Source organism: Haliotis cracherodii, unplaced genomic scaffold (genome assembly GCF_022045235.1).
Source record: "Haliotis cracherodii isolate W230 unplaced genomic scaffold, xgHalCrac1.p SCAF_21, whole genome shotgun sequence".
Taxonomy (NCBI): Eukaryota; Metazoa; Mollusca; class Gastropoda; order Lepetellida; family Haliotidae; genus Haliotis; species Haliotis cracherodii.
Window position 1 is genome coordinate 7,843,492 of NW_027266277.1, and position 19,847 is coordinate 7,863,338.

Genomic DNA, 19,847 nt, shown 5'->3' on the forward strand with positions numbered 1-19,847 from the left:
TCAAATTAAACAATACAGGCTCATCCTCGACATGATCCCAATTAAGTTATTCTTGTCGTGCACAATGACGGATACAAGCCTTTCTGTGTTTTGACAAATGAATGTGCGGCCTATTCTTTTTGTCTGAGTCATAATGTGGCGATCAAAAATCTGTGTATCTCCCTCTCAACCATACTCCGAGATGGCTGACATTAATCAGTGAATCTCGGTAATGACTGGACCACATCCCCCTTCTACTTCGTCCACACCGAGCGACTATCGAATATCGCCTCTGTGGCGAACCAGGCGCACGCTTTAGAGAATGTATTGTGAACGGTCACCCTATAATGAACCCCTGTGATTTGGAAATTGTTGACGATTGAGAAGAATGTTGACACAGAACCGCGCCAAGGAATGCATGGTTTCTATCTTAACGGGAAATCAATGATAGAGCAGGCCTTCTTGCCTTAGGCTACCGGTAGGGGAAATCAATACTGAAAAGCATACATCATTTCAGAACGGGGCTACCGAGGTGGGGACAATATAGATGTTCAATGACATAAACGAAAATACTTCCTGCGATAGAATTTGAAAATGACTTTAATTTTATGTTTTCTAGCACACCGTGAAGGAGTGATGGAGAGGTATCTATAAGGGTATAAGTATATGTTATGATACAATACGGATTATGGCACGGTATGTGCTCGTGGGTTTCACTAAAGTGGTAAAAGTCTTATACCTGCTTCACTGCGGGATTTCTGTAAGCTAACACGCCGTGATAAAACTGAAATAATGTTCAAAGACGCGTTAAACCCAACTCACTCACTTCACTCTTGCCGCGTTATCCGTTCGCCATTTATCGTTGAATCTCCTCATAAACTGACTGCTCACAGACGTCCGACTTTAAACAAGCTTATATGGCAGCAATATCGGAAGTGTTCTGTACTTCATGACATTTGGTATGGAGCAAGTATGTGGTATGGTGTGTGACATATAAAATGTTTTCAGCATAATTCTTTGTTTCACCCACCTGCAGAAATTCATACGTTTCCCTCGAGTGTCACTGCATTTTAGACATCTCGGAAAACTCCACATTACCATTCGCAAGCCCATAGTTCATACACAATATAATTATAAACTAATCACTAAGAAAAATACCAACTGTGAGGACATGCATAGTCCTCACTTTAATTCAAATTCAGTTCACTTTCTATTTGTCCACTCATCTTTATCATCTCACCTCACCACCCTACCTGTATAAATCTCGATTGAACATTACTTGATTTGTATCGTTCACCTGATGAAGGGGCAAAAAGGGTAGTCATTAAACGTTACCCATGTTCAAATCAATATTTCTTGTGTCTCTGTGATGTACACCTCCCAAATGCCTGACGAAATACACTCTCATTTCGAATACGTAATATATTCTAGATAATGTTAACAAACATAAATGTAAAAACTGTACACAAGCTATCGCCAATAACAACGTTTTCATGACATAATTTGGGAAATATATGGGAAGTATTAATATTTTCTTTACTAAATATTCTTTTCAACTCTGAGTCTTACATACCTACTAAGCTTAGGTCCATAACCTTTAGAGGAGAAATGTTTACAGAGCCAAAAATGCATTTGGCTATAATTCATGAGTATTATACATAACGTTTTCAGAAGAAATCGTAAAAATAGCTCATAAATATCTTTTTCAATATGGCTGCGATGGCCAAGGCCAAATAAATGACAAAGTCTAAAATATCGAGGGAAACAGAGAATATTTACCAAACAGTATTCAATTTTGAAAAAATGGCGCTTTAATCGCCATGAAAAGTTTCACCGTTCACTAAGCTCGAAATACAACTGTCAAACACAAGCCCCACTACAATCCGATCTGTCATGCTCTCTGTGAACATAAATACATAGTTATATACCTACAATAACTATACACATATTCTGTCATGCTCTCTGTGAACATAAATATATAGGTATGTAGCTACAATAACTATACACATATTCTGTCATGCTCTCTGTGAACATAAATATATAGGTATGTACTTACAAAACTACACACATATTCTGTCATGCTCTCTGTGAACATAAATATATAGGTATGTACTTACAATAACTACACACATATTCTGTCATGCTCTCTGTGAACATAAATATATAGTTATGTAGCTACAATAACTACACACATATTCTGTCATGCTCTCTGTGAACATAAATATATAGTTATGTAGCTACAATAACTATACACATATTCTGTCATGCTCTCTGTGAAATAAATATATAGTTATGTAGCTACAATAACTACACACATATTCTGTCATGCTCTCTGTGAACATAAACATATAGGTATGTACTTACAATAACTATGCACACATTCGGTTACAGACAACATATACATGTTTGAAACAGTATACGTACATATGAGTTTATATTTTAATGACGTGGTCCAATGGTTACAGTTGCACACAGTCACTATGACGATGTGCGTTTACAGTAGACAGTGTAATGGTCACGGCATATATAACACAGATTATCGTGATGTCCAGGAGACAGGGTCGATTTCTGCCATTAGGGGTATAAATTATAAATTTTGATAGGCGTCACCACAAGACACAGGGGTTACTTCATGTGACTTGCTGTTTCTTGCTTGGTCGCCGTAATTCAACCAATGAAGATAACCGTTAATTTTCGTGGTTATTAAACGCTACAAATACAGTTCGCGACTGGAGGCTGCGCGCCGTACAAAAGCGTCAAAGCAGTCGAAATATCCACATCTTATATGTTGATACCAGTCAATACCGTGTTCACAGAGATCGTTGCTGTGGCACCATGTATGCAAAGCCGACAGAAAGGCATAGCAGCAGGAGTATTGACCAAATGGAGACGGTGATCGCCGATAGCTTTTAAGGAAACTAAAATGGTACGGACAAGCCTAAAGTAATGAAATCAATGCTGTTCAGGGCCTTCTGAACTTGGATAGCATGTATCCTCCTATTCTTGTGCATACTTTCCCCGAGGGAACCGGCGCGTATTTGCGACAGGATGTGCTTAATTCCAAGTGGAAGGAAATTATAGAGAAACGACGGATGATTTCATGCTCCGTGATCAATAGAATATCCGGCCGTAGTGTAGGAGAGACGAGACCTAGGTGTTTGTAACGAGATTTGCCTAGAGAAGTACGACAGCGTGGCTGGGCATACCAATGTTAAGCTTGTTGTGTTGCTTGATGCCCGAGCTTCAATGGGAGACCGATTTATAACTGTTTTGAAAGGATTGGATACATGGTGCGATCAAATCCCTCTCTTCTTACTTCGAGTACCATTAATGCATGTTATATAAACCGAAGTTGACAGCTTCAGGCAGGTTGTGGTGAGTGGGAATGTTACAATGGATAGTGATACTTGGAAGCACTACCCTGTGTTGCTGGATTTGGGAATTTGGCAGAAAGAATAAATATACTGCTCCAATACCTGTGCGTTAAAATTGTTCCTCATGTAAGTGTGTTTGACATAGGGAAGGGGTTGTAGCTGGGGTTCCTGGAGGGTGGAAACTAAGTGATTAAGGCGGTAACTTTGTGATTCGTCATAGCGAATTCCCTTTCATTGAGAATGAAGTTACCTGCTTCAATTTCTAAACCCTTCTAATCATTATCACAAGGTATGTAAGAAATGTGTTCTAGGTGTGCCCTGCGAGATCTGATTTTAACCGTGCCATTACATTCATATAACAGTTTGTCAGGAATTTCAAACATCCAGATCATCGTACACGGGGCTCCGCTGTACCGGTGACAATGTTCACTCACTCACCGTTACAGTGAGTTTCATTCTTTGGGAACCTATCGTTGTGGGTTCAACAGCATACCCACCATATTTGTCAGCATCATACCCATGCTGGTGGGTTTCACCAAAGTGGTAATCGCCTGAGACCTGTCCTCCCATTTTAAGCTGACACGCCGTGATATATCTGGAATACTGTCAATAGCTGCATAAAAACTCACTCACTCCTTTTATGTTTTCAAGCGCTGAATGAAATAGTATCCTGTTGAGAGCATACAGCTAACACATCCACTTTCAGAGTACCAGAAAAAAACATCGTCCATGGAAAGCATGGGTGGATTTATGGGTTCGGGAAGGAAAGAAGGTAGATGCAACATACCTCCATCGGCACTTATCGCCTAATCGGTTTTCATTAGGTTGGAAAAACCGAGGTCCGCATTGTTTACAGGAATACTCTCCGTCTTCCGGGCAGCGTGTGAGTGCGTGTCCTGTAAACGACAAGTATGATGTGAACAAGAAAGGTCCCTAAAAAAAAGCAACATGACCACCTTTTGGTGCATGCCCTAACATCTTTCATCAGTCATTTGGACAGCTAATCAGATGACACGTGACTTCATCAATATATACCTATTCATAAATGGTTTGATCCAATCAGGTAAAACGTATGTACATTAACATTGCTCGCTCAAGCCTTTTTGTTTTGTTTTCTTTATAGATTTATCTGTTCTTAAGCTGGATTTAAATCGAGAGGTTTCAATAGTCCTATGCTAAATGCGTAATCTATTCTACAATTTAATAGAGTATGGTGCAAAGGAGGATTCAGATAACTTAGTACGTAATAAAGGCTAAGTTATATCATGAGCATTTCTAAGGTTGTATGTTGTGTTTGTCCCGACAGAGTGAGGTACTAGATCTTTAAGGTACGAAGGTGGTGTCATATCATTATATATTTTATAAAATGAACACAATTTACGTTTTCTCCCAGGCTCTGACAAGGGCTCCTAGGAAATATATTTTTGACGGAACTATAGCTTGCTAAACCAGTTACAATTCTTGCTGCTTGCAGTTGGAGTTTTTTTCTAATCTGTCACTCTGCTCTTTGGTACAACCGTCCCAACCTTCACATGCATATTCAAAATGTGGTCTAAGAAACGTCACATAAATCTTGTCCAACACACTACGACTAAGTATAAACTTAAGCTTTATCATTGAATCTTTGATGTACTTCTATAGATACTTACACTTCGAGTCATAGTTAAGCTTCCTCAGTAAAGGAATAGTATTTTGAAAGTTGTATTTTGAGAGAACTTAACAGCATGATCAAAACACAAAGATAGAAACACAGTCAAATATAATATGGGTGGAGTACCACTGCTGGCTACCCTCTTACCACATGTCAGTTCATGTATAACAAAACTAGAGCCACGACACACTATCGAACCTGAATATGCAGTCAAGAGTTAAAATGTCAATAAAGATAGATACTAAAGAAAGTTGCTGTGAACATGGATATTCCAAAAACCGTTGATTTGCATAAATACTTAGGACAAAAGCCAAACACTAAACTCTAATGATTTGAACAAAATATAGTGTCATCACGAGGAGAAACATAATACTTTTGAGATAATTTAAGAGCATGGTCAAAACAAGGTCAAATTTTAAAATATTGCTTAACACGGAACATGTCTTGAAACTAAACAAATACCAAATTTTATCACATTCCGAACAAAAAAGGATCGAGTATTGGCTTTACAAAAATCAGATTGCAACTTTTTGAATTGGGGTGTCATCATTTCAGCTTCATTAGTCTTGTGATGTGTGCGCAGATGACGTTCACAGTGTGACGAATTGTATTCTGAGACAATATTAGAACATGGTCAAAGTGCAAAAGGTTATATAAGGGTCAAAATGTAACATATAGTGAAAAACAGAGCATATGTGTTGAGCTTCTCTTCGAACTACTTTTAGTCAGGTGACTGACGTGGCTGATTAATGGCCACAAGTTAACGTTTGTTTCTCAATGTAGTAGCCAGATTAGGGTAGCCATCCAGATATGCAAAAGAGGCTCTTTTTTACAAAAAGACAAAAGTAGCTGATGTATTGTTTATTTATTTTACCGGATTATTAGAAGAACATAACTCGAACTTTTCTACATTTGGCGTTTGTTTGAGGATTGGTGTAATAAGGACTTGATAAATGTGTCTGTAAACGACTGCTCTTGTTTACTACACACTGACTTTCCTCTTTGAAACACGTGCTAGGAATGAATTTATATTCTGTCAATTTGAGAGATTAGATGCAATATAGCGAGTGAGTCGGGGGGGGGGGGGGGGGGGGGAGACGTTTTTATTAATATAGATATAGTTAATATATAAGAAATAAGAATGGATTAAGAACAAATCCATGTGGCACTTAAGCACATAGATGTTGCTCCCTTGATGGACTGCCATTATTATCAGGAGTATTTACTTCACACAGTAACCATTGTTGTGAAACCCCTTTCTAAGACTTTCAAATATCTTAAAATACCAAACCAAAATGCCCATTTACTCGATAGTGATATTTTATGTCCGTGGCATGCATTACTACATCATACTGTCATCGTAGTCAGTGAGTATTTCAGTAACATGTGTCAGCTTAATGTAAGGGGCAGTAATGCAGGTCTCAGATGGTTACAAGTTTGGTGAAACCTCCGGGTATGTTGATGGCAAACCATGATTCATAGAATCTGGGCGAATCTTCGATTCGTTCAACAACGCACCACGTACTAATGAAGATTTGGTCATACATGCCCCCTGTTCAGGAATTCTAGAAGTACATGATAGAAATGCTAACCTACGTGGTCCTGTGGTGACATAAGTAAATAATTCCAGTAATTCGATGCGTTGTTACTACACTGAATATTACAAAGGTTTCTTATTACATGTGTTCCTCTTGTAATACATACAGAGTGGTTTCACATTAATCGACAATGTTCCACAGCGTCCCTATCCCCAGGCAAGGTAACATTTGTGTTTGAAACGAAGAAATTATCACATGTCACATTGGTACTAGGTACTAGGTCACAATTATATATTATGATAAGGCTGATGTCGCTGTCATGTATCAAATCAGAGAGGAATACGGTGAGCACTTGTCGAGGCACATTTGCATGAAATGTATTCATAAAATGTCATCAATTCACATGTTTCAAATGGAATGTCAACATAGCTTTGGGCGTGTAAAACGGGGTGTGTGAGAGTACAGGCTCTGTGGCAGGGTACCAAAACAATTAAAACTTATCATAATACTTTGCATAAAATATACTTACTGTATATCATAATTCGCTATAAAAACTATATATAACTGATATTTACAATATGGTTGTCATGCCCGCCATCTTTAAAAACGGATCTGAATTTGCAGAACGTCAAGCACTCACTTAATATGCCTTGTGACTTTGAGCAAAAGATTGAGCCGTAATTGGGATGGGAAACTAATCAATAACATTCCATAGGTTTTGAAAATATGGCCTAATTTGTATACGGTGCCGGACTTAATTTCTCAGCCTAAATAATGTAGGATTCGTATAAACGTTTGATACAAAGACAATCCAACAAAGAATACGGATGGTTTACGTTTACGTTTTGTTTTAACTCTTTCAGAGTCCAACACGTCTATCGGGTACTAATACATAATGATATGTTGTTAATAATGTTGCGACGATTTACTATGGGAAACAAGCAAACCACAGCTGATCGATAAAAAAACACCTCGCGATACGGTATTTCTTATTGAATGTATTTCTTATTGAATAAATCATCTTTAGTATTCATATAAATGTTTAGACTACAGTAATAATTACTTACATCCAACAAAGGTGTAGCGCTTCACAAGAGGTCATGTTTCAACAGCAGTTATTGAACTGTTATTGAACTGTCTGACATTGATTAAAATACGTCAGTTCATTACAGAAGCGATGAATGATTTATTGGACTGAGTGTTACTGGCGCAGCTGCATAGTGAATGAAACAAGACGCTTACACCTCTTGTTCCTTTTACTCCCTGTCTTAATAGTGGGAATCAAGGGCAAAACTGCACATATATGAAGACGTGGCTAGGAATTGGCTCTGTTTGCTCTCTTTGGTAATGATTATAGATATGACATTGCACGTGACTAAAATAGCCTTGGTTAAAGGACTTAAATCCACCAGCTATCTACGTTGCTGTAACTTCTCTCTCACTGAATGAATGCAGTATGCGACATTCATAATTAAGCTATATACAGTAAATACAATAAATATGCATTTATTCTTAAGCTAAGAGTAAATATGAATCACAAACGATACTTTTGAATTCATGTGTTAAGATTACAAACAATTAAAACATGGACTATCCGACGTCTGTAAACAAAGAACCCAATGACTTTTATGGTCTCCCTTCACACCCAACTTCTACTCCATCGTGAGATTAACGCTCGAAGTCCACTAGTTGCTATTCTCTGAATACATATGTCGATAATTTTACAATCAAAGCATACTTTTTCCCAACAAATATACTCAACTATTAGAAGTGTTAAGTGATTCTGCAACTGTCAACAGTTTTATTGTTCTCTTTTGTGGAGTAAACAGGTTTTGCCACGACACTTTCACTTTCTGTCAGGTGAGCTAATAAACAATGAAACACGATTAAGCCGCAACACTCAAACGAAATGATATGTAATATATTTTTGTTGTTGAAATGTTTATCTTTCCTTGGGCTACCGCTTGTCTGTTCCAACCAACATACCAGTTTGTGGGTCACCTTCTGTCTGGTGGGTCATGTACACATGCTTTTCTCATTCTATTCACGGTACGAAAGGCAGCCTTGGGATGAAGGACATCACAAGGTTCTACGTAGCGAGACAAGAGTAGAACTGCTTACCTTGTGGACACGATTTGAGATTCTTCTGACATTTGTCGAGTGAATGTCTTGAAGGTGTCATCTGAAACAAACAGGAGGTTGTTGAGCACTGACCGGAGCATGACAATATTTGATCAAACAGTCGTATGTAGAAATGTAGAAATCAGTGTCATGGTTCAGTATAACAATACATTAAGAGAAGCCATGTCAAATGCATCATTAGCAGGTACATACCATCCTGGGATTAACGTTATGAGTAGCATAACAACAAAAGCACATACAAGAAAACGTCACGTAATGTGGTCAATTAAACTGCACAAGATGTAAACTCGAAAGTTGTAGGCCATGATTCCATAACCCAACCAGAAACTACTCAGAACTTCTACAGTTTTATACTAAGAGCCTATTTAACAGTCAGGGGATTAAAAAAGATCCATACAGAAGGGATTTGGCAAGGATGATAAAGTGAACTTTGACATTTTCTTAAGCTCAGTTATTCAGACGATTGAACCCTGAAAATATTGTGAAATTCATAAGTTCTGGCTGGGGAGTTGCATAGTGTACACATTCCGTTTTCTTTTGCAGTTCCTTTCTAGCGGCCTGTCTCGATGGGAAGGTTGTGATTAGGTGTCCTAGATAAAACACATCATCATAAAGAGAACACACATTATACCAACAACCAAATCGATCATACCCCCATTCTGTCAGTAATCAGGTACACCCAGAAATATCCACATGACATTTTGAAAGCTTACAATCAGTTTGGAAAAACCACATTCCTCCAGCAATCAGTAATGACATGACATAACATTCCGAGTCAAAACCACTCTCCGTTATGGCACATCCTGCCAGGAATCAACTATAACATAACAGTTCCAAAGCTAATAATTAGTCCGGCCGGCCCATATTTCACAAGAATACATACAAGGTGGAGTTGACTAAATCTGGCGTCATTGCAACAGGTTATTGTTATTCATATGATCAACGTGAAGAGGCTAACACATAATGAAAAAAGCAAGTTAACATGACACACAATTTCTACAGCGGCCATAACCACCGCTTTCACAACACAATAAACTAAAACATATTAGCAAACTTCTGAAGGGTCCTGTACATACGAAAAAATACGTTTGGGAACCGCCTGCATGGTTCATTAATAATGACAAGTTTACAATAGTATATTGGTCTTTCTCTCTTTCGCTTCTTCTACTACTGTATTAACAAACGTATTGATACAGGAATCATATGTAGTTACAAAGAAATGCATGGATATTAAATATGGTATTGGCATAAGTCTCCAACACATGTAAGTTAACTGATGTGTGAACGGTGTCTCAACAATCTATACACGAGAATGTGGAGATCGGCTCTATTCCGAGTCCCGTCCTGACCTCATTTCATAAAAATCCATACGACCATAACAAGGCCCCATGTAAACTGTTTCAAGTCCTATTGTCACAGCCGTACTGTTTTAATCTCAGGAATCTCAAGGAAGAGGTTCAGACCACCTAAATCACAAGTTATCACAAGTTACCAGTCAACACATACCACCGACGTCGCCACCCCGATACTCTGCCTCAATGTCTACAGCTCCGTTCAGGTATTCTCCGACTGGCCCGGGATCACAGCTACCTTTGTTACCACCACCTTCTCGGTCAGCGCAACAAGGATTCACGCATCTCAAATTTTATTCAAGTAATGTTCAACCGTAACGCAGTGTCCTTAATCTCCTATCAGCCTCACGCACATCATTCGTTTTCATCGTGGCGGTTGAACTGTACACAAAGCGTCAACGAATGGCCTTAGTGAGGCTAGAGTAACACACCTTAACTAATTTCACAGCAATTTAACCATAGACATACACCCTTCCAATTTTATCAGAGTTGGTACGAGCTGATATCATGAGCATTGGGGGAGGAATAAGAGTAAGTACTTCGAAATAGCAATGCGATTGTGAATGTTAGTATTGAACACAGCCGAAAATACTGATGTAAATCAAACCTATTCTGCACTCTTATACCGATCAACCACTTAAACTTGTGGCCACGTGTGGCCAAGTCGGCACAATTCTTGCTTCGCCCTGATTATGTTTGTCATAACAATACTAGTACTCGTGGGTTTCACCAAAGTTACAAAGACCAAAGACATAAACTAACTTCAAATACTGTTGCGCACTACTCGCTCTTGTTGACGGGGTTGAGGATGGGTGGCACTTGGTTAGACTCTTACCAAGGTAAATTATCAGAGGCAAGCGCCTGAATGTATAGTAAGAGTCTGTAAAATAGTATGCATTCACGAAATAGACATGTTATGTTTTGTTTCGAAATTCTAAGAAGATCCGATAATTGTTTTGTCGCATGTTGGTTCATGAATAGGGTTTATGTCAGCAAACACATTCTAAATATTCAGAGAGGTTCGACTTTGTAAAATTGTATACCTCACCATCCTATCGGGAGTATGTTTTTCATAAAGGTCATTCGTGGATAAATGTGAATAACCACAATAAATAACAGACGCTTCTACACAACACATGTAATCTCCGACTAATCGTGCAATACTGGGAATGTAGAGGCTTACACAATCTATGCTTTTCTAAGGTGTTGTGGGTCCAGAGGAGATGTCAAAAGTGTAAATGTTAAACTGACATACTGATGGGCGGGCGGCGGATATCGCTCCAAGACATAAGCTCACTTGACTTTCAGTCAGGTAGGGTATTAGTATTACAGTAACATTAACATTAATATTCTGTTTTGGAGGTGTCGAATTAGTCTGGTGAAATCATACAAAAAAACGTTAGCCATAGTACATATCTGCCATTCAGTACTACATGGATAACAGATAGGACATGTTATAAGTAGCCATAAATTGTTGGTGTTATTTTCAATTGTTGTGTCATGTGTCTTTTTTTCTTAATCTAAAGGCTACAATTTCACGTTAACACTCTAATATAGTTTATATCCTTCCAACCTGTTTCGCGGTTTCCTATATTTGGATCTTGTGGTTTCAGTGAAGATTCTTGAAGTATGACTTTTCACACACAAAAACAGGTTTCCTGACATGAAACGATCTTTATCCCATCCTCTTTGTAAATGTCATGTCATTGTTTCTAATTTCTTATGCTTCCAAGAAGATTTTTAATACAAATTCTAGTTTTACATTATTTCTCATTTATAAAACATACATGAACCAAGGTCAACATCTGAACATCATTAGCAAATGTATAATGTCCTCTTGTGGCGCCGGACATCTTGTTTCAGACTCAGACATTCGGCGAAGACGTCGGAAGTCAGCTGTGGGGCATAACGATGGCTGGCGGTCAGAGAAGCATCATGCCCTAAGACCATCACTTGGACCTTCTCTGTAATAAGTATTTCACCCGAGGTAAGAAGGGTTGGTCTCTACAGATATATACTTGTGTCCAGCAGTCCATACATGTGTGGATCACACAGGCGCATCGAAGGACTCAAGTCCAGGGGAGGGTGTTCTTACAGTTGAAAGTGGAAGGGCAACAAGGGCGCGCCAGAAGGGAATGGGGGCATGCAGGACCTTGAAGGGTACATTGAATCTTGACGAAAAAGACATGCGTTTTGTATATTGAACATAGAATGCTAGGGCACAAAGTGCTGTGGAAAACATTACTATGGGTATATTTCACATTGAATTATCAGGCACAGCTTTATGTCGCAGAGATCAGAATGGTATACCACGTGTTGAATTATGAGGTATAGTGTAAAATGGCAGACATGAATATAGTATATTTTACATTGAGGTAAGAGACATGGCGTAAAATATACAGCAGACACCATTACTGTGTAATGTACATTGATGTACAGTCAAACACAGTTGTGTCAAGATAAAGGGACCTACGTAAATACAGTGACGGATATCACGAGCATCGATCTACGCAATTGAGATACGATGACATGCATCAGCCAAGTCAGCGAGCCTGGCCACCCGATCCCGTTAGTCGTCTCTTATGACAAGCGCAATCGCCTTTTACGGCAATCATGGGTTGCTGAAGACCTATTCTACCCCGGATCTTCACGGGTGACAGTACAAAATAGCCGACATCAGTAGTGTATGTCATATACTGAGTATGAGGCATAATGTGATATAGCCGATATCAGTATTGTATAGTGTACATTACGATATGAGGTTCAGTATGATAAAGTTAGATATCAATATTGTATAATATAAAATTGAATTATGAGGTAATATGTCATATGGTAGTCATCAATATTATATAATGTAAAATTGAATTATGAGGTAATATGTCATATAGTATTCATCAATATTGTACAATGTACATTGAATTATGAGGCAATGTGTCATATAGTAGTCATCAATATTGTATTATGTACATTGAAAAATGAAGCATAGTTTGACACAATAACGTGTATTAACAAAGTATATTGTGTGTGGAAACATGAGGCACGGTGTGATATAGCGACATCAGTATGGTATATTGTGTATTGAAACATGAGGCACGGTGTGATATAGCGACATCAGTATGGTGTATTGTGTATTGAAACATGAGGCACAGTGTGATATAGCGACATCAGTATGGTATATTGTGTATTGAAACATGAGGCACGGTGTGATATAGCGACATCAGTATGGTATATTGTGTATTGAAACATGAGGCACGGTGTGATATAGCGACATCAGTATGGTGTATTGTGTATTGAAACATGAGGCACAGTGTGATATAGCGACATCAGTATGGTATATTGTGTATTGAAACATGAGGCACAGTGTGATATAGCGACATCAGTATGGTGTATTGTGTACTGAAACATGAGGCACAGTGTGATATAGCGACATCAGTATGGTATATTGTGTATTGAAACATGAGGCACTGTGTGATATAGCGACATCAGTATGGTATATTGTGTATTGAAACATGAGGCACGGTGTGATATAGCGACATCAGTATGGTGTATTGTGTATTGAAACATGAGGCACGGTGTGATATAGCGACATCAGTATGGTGTATTGTGTATTGAAACATGAGGCACAGTGTGATATAGCGACATCAGTATGGTGTATTGTGTATTGAAACATGAGGCACAGTGTGATATAGCGACATCAGTATGGTGTATTGTGTATTGAAACATGAGGCACAGTGTGATATAGCGACACCAGTATGGTGTATTGTGTATTGAAACATGAGGCACGGTGTGATATAGCGACATCAGTATGGTGTATTGTGTATTGAAACATGAGGAACGGTGTGATATAGCGACATCAGTATGGTATATTGTGTATTGAAACATGAGGCACAGTGTGATATAGCGACATCAGTATGGTATATTGTGTATTGAAACATGAGGCACGGTGTGATATAGCGACATCAGTATGGTATATTGTGTATTGGAACATGAGGCACGGTGTGCTATAGCGACATCAGTATGGTATATTGTGTATTGAAACATGAGGCACAGTGTGATATAGCGACATCAAAATGGTATATTGTGTATTGAAACATGAGGCATAATGTGATATCCTTGTATCTACTTTATGAGACTCATCTATTAGAGATAAGTCGCTGACTGCATAGTCCTAAATATCATCTTGAAGGTGGTCTAGTGAGAGAGATGAGATAAAATGTGCACGAAGCAATAGCAATGGGTGTCATCAACATAATATAGATTATCCCCGTAGGCACCCGGGTCACAGTTGTTCATCAGCAACCAACACCTTCTCGTAAGGTGTGATTCAGCTGGTCAGATTGGGTAATAGCGTTTCAGCATATCACGACTATTTTTAAGTACTATGAAAGGTTAAAGTTAGAAAAGTATTGTGATGAATGGAAATTGAATGGAAATAGAAATAAAACAAAAATTGTTGTATTTAAAAACGGCGGTAATTTATCAAATATGAAAAATGGTACTATAACGGTAACCGATTGTAGTTTATATAAATATTTAGGAGTGTATTTTACTAACCGTCTTTCATGGACATATCATGTTAGCCAAGCATCCTTACAAGCTCAAAAGGTATTCATTGGTATACGACGAAATGCATGTGGTCTAAACTTTGATTATAATACCCTTTTCAAATTTTTTAATGTAAAAATAAGTCCAATTTTATTGTATGGTGCGGAGATTTTGGGACTCTCAAAAGTAGATGCTATAGAAAAGATTCACTTGTATGCATGTAAAAAATATTTAGGTGTAAAAGTTAAAACACCCGGGGTTATGGTTTATGGTGATTGTGGTCGCTATCCACTGTATATTCTTGCATATATTAAAGTTATCAAATATTGGTTAATACTTTTAAATATGCCTTTGTATAGACTTCCAAAAAGTGTTATAATATGTTATTGTTGTTTGATTCAAATGGTAAAAGAAACTGGGCAACTGGTGTTAGAGAACTCTTATTTGAATCTGGTTTTGGTAATGTTTGGTATGATCAACGGGTCAATAATACTGCTGAGTTTATCCAGTCACTGAAACAAAGACTAAAAGATATTTATTTACAATCATGGAATGTTTCATTGGCATTATCAAATTAACACTTTTAGTATAAACTTTTTAAATCTTACATTTATAGAGAATGCTATCACGTTGATATTACCTACCAAACTATAGAAAAGCATTGGCAGGGTTTCGTTGCATGTCGCATGATCTACATATTGAAACAGGCAGATATATAAATACCACACGAGAACAAAGAAAATGTAACATGTGTAACTTAAATGAAATAGAAGACGAGTATCACTTCCTTATCAGATGTCCATTATATTTAGAACTAAGAATAAAATACTTACCAAAATACTATTACAGTGAACCAAACATATGTAAATTTATAAGTTTATTAAAATATGAGAGAACAGAGGTTGTTTAAAGAATTTATCGATGTTTATTAACCATGCTTTTGCTCATGGAAATGAAATTGTTAACTGTTAATTAAATACTATCTATGCCAGAATAAAATGAGCATATTTATGGTTGTTATGTATATAAATTAATACTGGTTTTCCTGGCCAATATATGATTACCTACAGGCCGCCGTGCTATATGTTGGAGCTGCAGTGTAACGAAACAAACAACAAAATAAATAGGTCGTTGATGAACGTTAACCGAGTTTGACAATATATTCTGGTGCAAACGTTCTTCAATAACATATAGTTTTAAATTCTCTAACAAATATTCTAATCAAGCTATGCATACTTACTTATGGGATTAATAACAATATATGAATGTCATTACTAAAGTATTTCTTCGCTTTGTCATAATTATAAAACAGCCATCTCTGACAGTTCATTTGTTAAATGTGCTTTGAATTGGGGACTGTTTTACTGTCTTGTGGCATAATAGTGCTAAAAGTATGAGGTTATATAGTAACAACAAACATTACATCTTAAATACCGAGTTAAAGGGAAAATCAATAAAAATTAAGTTAAGTTTATTAAAGGTACATTAAAACTGTACGTGAGTAACGATCAAGACACAACTTCGCGGAAGGCGCACGACCAAACATATCGCTTCCCTATTCTTCCAGGAATACACACACACACATGTACCAGAGATCGATCGTCAAAAAGATGCGAGAAACGTAGAGAACCTCTGTAATTGCATTACTGGCACAAAAAACTTAACACAGTGAACAGTCAGGCAAAAATGTAATGGAAAACGAAAATTGGTTTTAAATAGGGACGCCTCAGAGGGCCGAAGCCTGCCCGCTCGACCTGTTCCATCCCCGCAGTCCTAACACTTCGCATGTTGTCGCATCGATCTCAGATTCAACAACATTATTTTTGTCGGCGGTCTCAAGATGCGATATGGCTGCCATGGCGCTGTGGTAATGCCTTCATATGCCATATATTCTGCTTGTGTGCATATGCATACGTATACATGTATTCATACTGTTCTGTGCATGTACAAATTACAGTGACTCGGTCCAGTCGTAAATACCTAGTCTACGAGGTAGGATGATGTGAACAAGAAGTCTGAATGTCACTCTTAATGTTTAGCTGTTGATTGTAAAAACCAAATCTGATCATTGAAAACGTAATAGTCCCTCTATAAGATACAAATATGATTGCTTCTTTTTCACTGTTAATTCACTGTTACACAAACTTTTAAAATGAGTTATTTTCCAAGGGGGTTATGTTCCATGTTCGTGCCAGTATCACTTGGTATTTCCTGATTATGTCAGGAGACATCATGTATTCCTCGGGGCACATGCAGTCGGCAACAAACAGCATTTCCTTTAACATTTGACATTCATCACCAAGTTCTCTTGAGATCTCCTCATCCAGATGTATGTTCCTATGAGGACGGACTGTTCACTCACGGAGTACTGCATAGTGTACTATGAAGGAAGAACTGCCTGGGAACAAGTATATTTTTATTCGTCCCCGTGGAGTGCGTTCAACAATCAACTTCCAAAACAGAGTTACCAATTATTCTAACGAATGATATTATTACTTTGGAATGTACAACTGATACATGTATAACTTGTATATTTAAATTTCTAATCCTGTTTTAATCTTAAATAAACACTAAAAGAATTGCGTACTTTTATTTAATTGTGATATAACACAGTGATTCCTAAATTGATATAAATGGTTTTAACTTGGGTTTCCACATTATAATGGACATGTTAATCATACAACTGCCTCTGTCAGTCAAGCATCGCTGTAACATTTAAACCAGAGCTAGCTCATAACTTAGTTATGCAAGACGAGGAGAACTTGAAGACGTCTCTGCTAAATATAGTTATCGGAACACCGTCCGTGAAGCCAAATTGATATTCAGCTTGCTCTCACAGAATGTGTTATCATTTAAACTCCTACACGTTCGTGATGCACTGTCAGCCTGTCAAACTTACTTACTACATTTCCAAAATAATAAACGCTGTCCTATCGCCCTGATGCTATCATGTTGGATAATCGTTGTGTTGTAATAATGACATCTCGCCTCATTTTCTATAAAATGCCATTTTGAATGCGTTAATAGGAAAACAATGACATTTTAATGCATTGATACCACATGCGAGTCCCACCTCGTGGACGCATAACACCCACAGACATTCAGCAGACTTCAAGGGGTGAGATAGTTAACATTTCAGTCATGGTTCAGCAGTTAAAAGTAAAGGAATACATCTGACATGGGCGTGAAGGTGCCTTGGTATAAGCTCTGCTATAGCGGCATTATATAAGTAGTCGCCATCTTGGTATACTGAGCTTCATCGTACCAATACAATGCCTGAAGCTGGCCAGGGCCCCGGTGTTGAAAGCATCTTAGCGCTACAACTACATTAAGTCATATGTTTGTATGAGAGTTACGGTCGTCCTAACGTTACGATCGCTTTGTACAACTGGGTCCTGGGTCATAAGCATGACTCCATGACACGCGATGTTTACAGCTAGAAATGTAAGGGTAAAATCTCAAACAAACAAACTTAACCGATAGATTAATATCCATTTCAAGTCAATACACGTATTACACAACACGGTGTTGGTCTACATCTATTGTCATAATAGTAATATACACCGCTGAAATGTTTAACACTACTGCATATGGAAAGCGGACAAAGGTCCATGCATTTGATGTATCACTTATAACCAGTGGTATTTTCCATGAGATACGACGCCCAGAGCTTGTGACATTTAGAAACTATATCTATACGTAGAGTAGACCATATATCCATGATATTTAAAAAAAGAAATTAAGATAATCACCTATTTGATAACTAGAACCCTATTATCCATAATTTGGTCTGACACTTAAGGATCACATGTTTATTCTTATATGTAATTTGAGCATCAGGAGATGCCATAGCTGGCATCTTTCACAGTTCATGATGGTCACCCAGCTAAATACTTGACAGTTCATGATGGTCACCCGGCTAAATACTTGACAGTTCATGATGGTCACCAAGCTAAATACTTGACAGTTCATGATGGTCACCCACCTAAATACTTGACAGTTCATGATGGTCACCCACCTAAACGGACGGCACCTATTATGCAGTGTATATTTGCAGTGAAGCAGTGAGGTGAACATCGTTTCACCAAGAAGTCAACTTATTTCGGATTAACTAATGGTGATTATGTTGTATATGTAACGCTGAGTAAATCGTCCAAGCACTATCCGAACTCCAAAGTGAATGGTCTACCATCTCGATGTTTCAGCGGAATGGCACCACCGTGACAGCTTATTGTCTACCTGCTATCGTTTACCCATGATGTAACGTCAGACTGTCACTATACTATGTTCACTATGCAACAGAAGATTGTCTAGCCGTGACGTACAATTGCTTGTGACATGACAGCAGAAAGTGTATATACAGACACGTTTAGTCTGGATAGATAACTATAATTTCCTATATTTTAGTAACATTGGAAGTTAAAGCTTGACACGTCGCTCAAACGGGAGAGCATGGTAACTGCAAACGTAACGTGAAATACACGGAGGCACCAGTTGATGTCAACCATGAAACAGGTCTCAGGTAACTGGAGAGTCGACTGCAACCACATATTTGTCATGTTTGAAATATCGATACAGCAATGTACATTACATTGTTTACAAATCAAACAAAGTCGTGACTTCCTTTGTGAGACAAGATATCCTATACTCACTCCGACAGTTACACACCGAGGTGCCTGAGTGCAAGTTGACGGCTCAAAACGTTATACCGTGCCAGTTACTACATTATTTTATCATTTTTTTAATGATTATGGGACTAAAAAAGAAGTTTCAATATGAAATGGCACGCACATTTGTCGTTTTGTTTGTTGTTTAACGCCGCACTCAACAACACTCCAGCTATATGATGGCGGTCTGTAAATAATCGACTCTGGACCAGACAACCCAGTGATTGATGTCATGAGCACCGATCCACGCAATTGAGATACGATGGCATGCATCAATCAAGCCAGCGAGTCCGACCACCCGATCCCGTTAGTCGCCTCTTGTGACAAGCATAGTTGCTTTAAATTACGGCAAGCATGGGCTGGTGAAGACGTATTCTACCCCGGATATTTACGGGTACACACACTTCATGTGTGGCTAGTATGATGCATTTGTTTTACTTTCCAAATATTTTAGCAGCTTTCCTGTTTTATCCAATTTCGATTCATGAGATGAGCATGTAGATGAGTGAATGTTAGATATATCATCGGCTATATCGCGGTATCCTCCAAGTCAGTTTAAAATACATGGTACAGTTGAGATCGGAATCCCATGGCGTTGA

The 19,847-nt window shown here is 38.1% G+C and overlaps 1 protein-coding gene across 11 annotated transcripts in view; it reads right to left on the reverse strand.

Moving 5' to 3' along the window:
- The window catches only part of LOC139470726 (uncharacterized), a 76,368-nt gene that overhangs the window by 8,811 nt on the left and 47,710 nt on the right, over window positions 1–19,847 (reverse strand). For 5 of the 11 annotated variants that reach the window (XM_071252993.1, XM_071252992.1, XM_071252994.1 and 2 more), the window contains exons 2-3: window positions 8,664–8,724; window positions 4,141–4,249 (exon numbers count right to left, since the gene is read on the reverse strand). In XM_071252993.1, the coding sequence (XP_071109094.1) occupies window positions 4,141–4,249; window positions 8,664–8,724 (170 nt within the window). Of the gene's footprint in view, window positions 1–4,140; window positions 4,250–8,663; window positions 8,725–10,190; window positions 10,265–19,847 lie in introns of those variants that run through there. The other 6 variants (XM_071253000.1, XM_071252999.1, XM_071252998.1 and 3 more) reach the window with 2 other exon arrangements.